This window comes from Sinocyclocheilus rhinocerous, unplaced genomic scaffold, assembly GCF_001515625.1.
Source record: "Sinocyclocheilus rhinocerous isolate Xijiao unplaced genomic scaffold, SAMN03320098_v1.1 scaffold807, whole genome shotgun sequence".
NCBI classification, from domain to species: Eukaryota; Metazoa; Chordata; class Actinopteri; order Cypriniformes; family Cyprinidae; genus Sinocyclocheilus; species Sinocyclocheilus rhinocerous.
This window is the reverse complement of record NW_015650326.1, coordinates 1,282,365-1,290,505: the sequence shown is the minus strand read 5'-3', so window position 1 is coordinate 1,290,505 and position 8,141 is coordinate 1,282,365. Positions and strand designations below refer to the sequence as shown.

General features: G+C 33.0%; 1 protein-coding gene across 1 annotated transcript in view; it reads right to left on the bottom strand.

Moving 5' to 3' along the window:
• LOC107711680 (histone-lysine N-methyltransferase 2C-like) overlaps positions 1–8,141 on the bottom strand; it is a 133,001-nt gene that overhangs the window by 60,668 nt on the left and 64,192 nt on the right. Inside the window, exons 13-15 of the mRNA XM_016516698.1 lie at positions 7,741–7,827; positions 5,748–6,445; positions 1,916–2,035 (exon numbers count right to left, since the gene is read on the bottom strand). Coding sequence (XP_016372184.1) covers positions 1,916–2,035; positions 5,748–6,445; positions 7,741–7,827 — 905 coding nt within the window. The remainder of the gene's footprint in view (positions 1–1,915; positions 2,036–5,747; positions 6,446–7,740; positions 7,828–8,141) is intronic.

Here is an 8,141-nt window from a genome sequence, read left to right as displayed (position 1 = left end):
AAATACTGACACAAGGGGGTGATCCTTTTTCCAACTTAGTGATTCTGTTTTTTATTTATTTTTTCTGACATGTTGGTGTTTTATCTTTCACTTGGATATAATAAGTTGCACTGAGTAAATACAGCTGGATAAAACAAAAACTGTGTCCGTCTTCATTTCAGGCTGCGAAGCAACAAGATGTGGTGATTCTTTGCTATACCCAGTGTAATTTGTGAATATTCAATATAACACTCACTCCTATAAAGGCGTAGAATACCATATTAATATACAGTATTTTCCTGCTTCCTCTCCATCATCATCTTAATGTCGATGCTGTCTTTTCAGTGACCCTTGACATGTAGCAAATGCTACCTAACATACTCGTTGTCAAGACATGATGGGACCTGGTCTGGCCTCGTGCCCAGATGATTATCCAGGCAGCTCCAGCGGCTCAGGAACAGATGGACCTGAAGCCCAGCGAGCCCAGCCCCTGACCCTTCAACACGCAGCACATCTGCTCCTACCCATGGGCTACAGCTCACTACGTCAACACATTCATAACTCATCTTCATTCATTAGCCCAAGTCAAGCAGAGTCATGGAAAGAAAAGCACTTTGCATGCTGGGAAAAATGGTTAGGATGAATTATGAAGCCACAGATCATGTTAGTGACTCTCGTAATGTGCTGCGGTTGTTTCTGACATGAAAAATGCAGCATACATTTTTTTATTCAGTCCAAATCCAAATCAAAGCTGTCCAACATATTCATTGTTATGAGTACATTTTCAATGCGTATGCCATGCCACGACTCTCGGATTCTCTGCATGAAAAGTCAAGGGTCTGGTGTGGTTTACATTTCACACATCTGCCTTCCCTCGAAAATTACTATTTATTCCCATTACTTCCTATTGCTTGAAAATGACATTATTATCATATATGAATATCATAATATGAAAAATGAACAGTCATATTGTAGAGAACACAATTTTAGGATTCTGAGGATATCTGGGGAAGGTTTGTTAAAGAGTTCTAGCTTTCTAAAATTCTTACACAATGTCTGCACTGGACGTGATCAATTTGATTTCAAAATATTTATTTTATATATATTTTATTTAAATAATTACATTTTATTTAAATTGTTTAAATTATAAAACAATTATTAAAATATTTAAAAGAATAATATGTTATATATACACATTGTAATATTTATTCAATATATTAATTTATATAATGACTTGTATAAATACTATCGATAATGTGTACAATTTCTTTATATAATAAATATAATAACACATACAAATCGGATATAAAAAAAATTAGATAGATAGACAGACAGAGAGATAGATAGATAGATATAAAGTATATATATATAATATATAATATATATATATATATATATAATAAAACATAAAATACATAAATATTTAATTTACTATTTAATATATTAAATAACTGTTATTATTAATATTATCATAACTATTATTAGAATGCATAAAATACATACATTTTAATTATATACATTTCAAATATATCTGTCTGTATTTATTTAATATATTATTTATACAATTACTCGTAGAATATTGATAATTTATACAATTATTTATTTAAAATTTAAATAATTAAACTAATAATCGTAATTATTTAAATTAGACAAATATCATTAAAACTTGTATTTATATACATTCAAAAATATTTATATTTATTATATTATTTACATAATTATTTGTATAATGTTGATAATTTATAGGTATTTATAATTTACATAATTAAATTAATATTTTTAATTATTAAAATTAGAAAAATATAATTAAAAATGACAAAAACTTCAATCAATAAAAAAGTTCATCAACTGAAGGTGTGCCAAATTGGCTATTTCCAGTGTAGACACGGCTGAACACCCACTGCAGGGCTGCTGTGTAATATTTTGCTGTATTTACCACACAGATTATCCAGGCGGCCGTGCTGTGGGGCTGCCTGCTCTTTGGCTCGTCCCAGCCCTCAGTCGGGTCAAGGGACCATGAGAGGGAGCTCGGTCTGTGGAAGGCGCTCCATGCTCCCTGAAGATGGGTGGGTTAGAGAGAGAGGAGGAGATGTGGGCGAGAACATGCAACAACTTAAACAGTACAGCCAGCAAAGAAACATACAGATACATGCATGCACAACACAGACATGGCTAACAGAGAACATGACACATTAGAGCAGTGAATGAACTCAAAAATATGACATCTGAGACAAAGCGCTTCCTGAAAATATACATCTGATTATACTGCTCTTAAACATGCAAACAAAAATGTTTCTTTTACTGTATTCTGTATATATAACTGTTTCTAGGGCAAAAATAGATGTTTTCTGTCGGTCTAAATAATGTGAAAGACTGCATGCGCAAATGATGGAAAAAAACTTGCAAAACAGAATCATCCGCTCGAGGAAGATGAGGCGTGTTTTAAAAATGTCATCAGTGCCTTAAGAGACGATATTTAAAGGTCAAGTGTGTAGTTTATGCAGCAAACAGAATTTTTTTTTTTTAAATAATGACTGTTCAAACAGGTTTAAAGGCTTCAAAAGTTTGGGGTCAGTAAGATTTATGTATAAGACTCCTATGCTCACCAGGGCTGTAAAAATACAGTAAAAATATAGGAATATTGCCTTTTTTGTATTGTGTTGTATTGTTTATATATTTTGTTCTGTAAGTTGTTACAAAAATCTTAAAATAAAATAAAACCGTAATATTGCAAAATATTTGTACAATTTAAAATAACTTCTCTATTTTAATATATTTTAAAATGTAATATATCCTACAGAAATAATTATAATATGCTGATTAGCTGCTCAAAAACATCTCTTATTATTACTAATATTGAAAACAGTTGTGCTGCTTAATACTTTTGTAAAAAAAAAAACACGGATTTCAGGATTCAAAGATGAACAGAAAGTTCAAAACAACAGCATTAATTTGAAATAAATATTTTTTTAACTTTATAAATGTCTTTACTGTCACTTTTCCCCTTCTCAGTTTAATAAATGTATAATGAATAATGAAATAACGAATAAATGTATTGATCTCTTTAAAAACTTTAGTTTGTTACTTTCCTTATTTGTTTTATTGCTTGTAATTATTTTATTTTCTTTATTACTGATTTTACTTGTATTAATTATTCTTAATTTACATAATTTAATCCTAATTTAATTACTCTTGACTCATTGCGAAATTAATTATATTTAGTAGTATTTAATTCATATAATAAGAATATTATTTAATATATTTCTTAATTATTTAAAAAAAAGGAGTGTGTTCCTTAGCATATGAATTTTTTTTCTTTAGGAAAAATTACATTTCTATTTGGTTTTGGTATCGTGACAGCACTAGTGAGTTGTATTTTGCATTAAACATGGGAATTAATTTTTCACTTGATTCTTGAGTCTGCAATTCGTTTCAATTTTCCTTTTTACTCTCGTTGTGAACAGGCCTTCACCGCAGTAGAGAGGATGGTCATACTTTAGTTTGGGGACCAATTCTCACTATTAACTAATAACTATTAACTAATGACTAAATATGCCTTTTGCCTCAAGCTGTTAATTTCCTGCTTATTAATAGTTAGTAAGGTAGTTGTTAAGTTTAGGTATTGGGTGGATTAAGGGATCTGAAATATGGTCATGCAGAAAAAGACATTAATATGCTTTATATGTACTAATAAACAGTCAATATGCTAGTAATATGCATGATAATAAGCAGTTAGTTAATAGTGATAATTGGTCTCTAAGTGTTACTGAGAGACCTGGCATCTGAATTCTTGTGCTACATTTGTTGCCATGACAACAGAGACACTGCAGTCTTGTTTACAAACACCTGCGATTATGTCAGCATGACATCACATGACTCCAGCACACGAAGAGTGCAAAAGAGCAGGCCTCTTACAGCCGCCTAATTCCTCTAATTAATCCGTTTGTGGCTATAAAGTTAATTAATACTTAGCGATCATCCGGAAATCGCGATGATGGCTGTGAATTAAGACTTGCTCAATTAAAACATAAAGCTGCCTGAAGTGAAATTAACACATTAGTTTTTAACCAAATATGCAAATGCATGTACTCATGCATGCGCTCTTTGGGGGGAATTTCTTTTCTTTTCTTTCTTTCTGTATTCATTCATTCATTTATTTTTTACCTTTTCTACCAAGAAAGACATTGTAGTCATTAGATATTCATTTGGTTATGTTTAAAGCTCACTTGAATTTTAAACTTCATTAGTTCTAGATCATTAGACATGACGTTATTTTTCCCCGGATGCTGGTCTGAATAAAACTGTCTGTGCAGACTGGACAGCAAGGCAGATGCCTTCGGACACAGCCTTTATGAATTAGAGGTTGTTTGGTTAACAGGAAAACACAATCAGAAACAGGATGTGATGCATGAATGATGATCTGATGGCTGAGTATGACATGTATGTGAGATGTCTAATGCTGAAATAATCCCCTTTGAATTGATATTTGAAGCCTGTGTTGTCTCATAAAATGTTCAATTTATCAAATGTTTTGTCTATAATAAAGCTTCTGACGCATGGAAGGTTGTTCCTGCACAAAATCAAACTTTTACATTTACAAATCACAAATATTTAGCCTATCCATATAGAGAGCATGTCTGAGACATGCTGTGTTTAGACTGAAACATATGGAAACATTTTTCTGCCTCAGAGTAAAAAATAAAACTGCTACATTCTATTTCAAAAATGCAATTAGCTATTACGAGAAATAGTCACAATTACAAGAAATAAATGTGCAATTGTGAAAAAAAGTCACTACTACATGAAATAATGCCGCAATTGTGGGATATAAAGTCACACTTACAAGAAATAAATCACAATTGTGACATATAATGTCATATTGAGATAAAGTCGCAATTATGACTAATTAATTAATGTTGCAATAAACATTGCAATTACTAGAATTATCTTTTTTTGTGTTTTACCAGAAATAAAGTCGCAATTGTGAGATATATGGCCAAAATTACAGGAATTTTTTTTTGCAATTGTGACATACAAGTCAATTATAAGCAATAAAGTCACAATTGTGTTAAAGGCTGCCTCAGGCTGCCTGCATGATCACAATTACAGGGAAAAAAATTGCATTTGTGAAATGCAATGTCATTCTGGGATATAAAGTTGCAATTATGAGAAATAACTAACGCAATTACAAGAAATAATGTAATTATGACATTATTTATGTCACAATTTTAATAAATACAATTGCAATTGTGAAATATAAGGTCACAATTACAGGGGGGGGAAAAAAATCACATTTATGAGGTACAATGTCATATTAAGATATAAAGTCACAATTGCGATAAATAGCGTTGCAGTTTTGCAATATAATGCTTGAACTACAAGAAATAAAGTAAACATTTTGAGATATATAGCCACAATTTCAGGGAAAAAAAGCATTTGTGAGATACAATGTCAAATTGAGGTTTAAAGTTCCAATTACGATAAATAAAGTTGCAACTCTGAGATAGGAAGTCAAATTATGAGATATTAACTACTAACTACAGTCAAAATGACAAGAAATAAAGTCAAAATTGTGACTAGTTTTATTTTCTTTTGAGATCACAAATAACGGAATAAAACTAAGATGGATACGCCAAAATGACCAAAAATGTAATTGTCTGTTTGAACAAAGCCTTACGTCTATTAATTAACCTAAAAAATAAACAGGAATCTGCAGATGACGGATTAAGTAAACCACCACACAACTGATCATAAAGTATATGACTGACCTGCTTGACTCTGGGTCTTCCAGGTGAAAATTTCCTCTTAGAGATAGCCGGCTTGCCCATGCCGATTTTTGGAGTGAATGGTATGAAGGTGGATGAAGGCACATTGCTGATGGCTTGTCCTGAGACAGCCTGGAGCTGGAGCTGGGACGCCCCAAGCCCAAGTGAAGGCAAACCCTCAGGCTGCCTGCATGGAGGCTGCTGTAATGACGTCCTCTCCTCCACCAGTGAACTCAGCTTGGCCAAAAATCGCTCATCACCATCCATAGTGATGTCCATTTCCTGCAAGCAGCTCTCTGGAATAATGCTGCGCTGCTGCACCATAACATCCATTTCCTCCTGGCTCTGAACTCCTGGCGTAGTCTTAGCAGTACTAACCTCAGGCTCTACAGTAACTCCATGAGCCATTGTGGAAGGTTCCTCCGTGAAGGAAACCTCCATGGGTTCTTCCTCATGGGAGGTACAGGCTGGAGTTGGCTCTTTGGTGGGTGATAGGTCTGTTTTCTGCTCCTCGAGGCAGGGCTTGCTGTCATCCTCATTTTGGGAGATGTTTTCCGTGAGTGTAGATGACGTCTCTGGAGGCTCCTCTGTTTCAATGGATGACACAAGCTGCTGTACTGTGGACGTCTCTGGAGCTGAAACCAGTTTCTGCTCATGCGGCTCTGAATCTTCAGGACCTTTTGTCTCCTGAGGAGATGTAACTGCAAATGCAAGAAGCAGAAGAACATTCAAAATTACTTTCCAAGGATTTACAAAAAAAAAAAAAAAACACAGGGATTTTCCATTGTAGGTCAGAGGGTAAAAATAGCCCATAATGTTGTTATTATCATAAAAAATACTGAATATATTGTTATGATTTCATGAAGAAGTAGATTATTCTATTCTTAGTTTACTATTGCTTAAATAGGATTGAAGAAATACTTTTGGGAAGCTGAAATATTACACTACATCCAAAACTATTTTCAATAGAATTCTAATTCTATCATAAATTCAAATGAATGCAACTTTAATGAGCTCATTTTGATTGAGAGTTAACTGATTATTTGTACCTTTTAAAAATAATTTTACACACTATAATACCATTTAAAATGGACTTGTATAGGTAACATGGTAAATAAAAATGGTGAAAAAGAAATGTTGATCTTATACATTCATATATTAACCAAAAATCTTGATGATGAATAACTTGGCTGATCAGATTCAACAAAATTTATTTTGTTGGCATGTAAAAGCACATTGGACTATATAGCATTATATAAAATGTTGTATATTTAAATACACGCAATAACAATTAAATCACCTTAATGTACATTGAATTAAATTTACATTTATTCATTTAGGAGATGCATTTATCCAAAGTGAATGCCAAAAGAGGAAAAACTGAAGCAATATATCATACAGGAGCCTTTTTTCAATTAAAATTTTATTTGTAATTTTTAAATTTTTTTACAATTTCTTTATTGTTGTAGACTAGTTGAATAAAAGATTTTCTTCGAAATCTTTATCAGAAATATATATACAGTTCTATATTGATATCTCTATCAATTGTATATATGCATATATATATATATATATAGAGAGAGAGAGAGAGAGAGAGATATGTACATACACACACATACACCACTATGCAACATGCAAATGTATAAAAGAGAGTCCTGTCCATTTGAATTCTCTTGGTGAAAATCCTCATGTCCTAATTATGTTAAATGATAGAAATAAAATGGGATGTGAATGCCGTTTCACGCTGACTTCATTTTTCAAGATTTATGGTTATGGACTAGTTAATTGCTTGTCTTCATCTGTTGTTGTGAAATGGTCATCAAACGGTCAGAGAAAAATGTCATTTTTCAACAAATTTATTCTAAACCACCTTTTTTGAACGTCCTTTAAAACGGACATACCCAAGAATCGTGGTTATGGTTTTAAGATACCAGCATCTTCGATAACATTAAACGTGTGTGTGTGTCACTGAAGGCAAAGAGAGTAGATGAAGTACCTGAAGTCTGCTCAGTTTCCTCGCTGTGGTCTGAGGTCTCGCTGCACTCTGGCTTGGCTAAATCACCTCTAGCGTCTGCCACAATTTCTAGAGGAGGGGGGAAAAAGTCAGTAGACAGTCCTGCCTTGTGTTATGTAATCCAAACTGCTCCAAGCATTAGTGGAAATAATTACAGCATTGGAAAAACAACACATCAGGGTAGAAAAGTGCAAGTGTGAACGCAGGCGCATACGGCAGGTGTGTTGTTCAGAAAACATTGTGCTCAAGAGAATACAATGGCTTTGAGCAGTACTGAAAAAGTAGGGCTGCACAATAAATCGAAATGGAATCGAAATCGCGATTCGACAGAAGCTGCGATTGTCATGCGTAGGGGGTTGGGTATCGTTTTTTTTTTTTTTCGA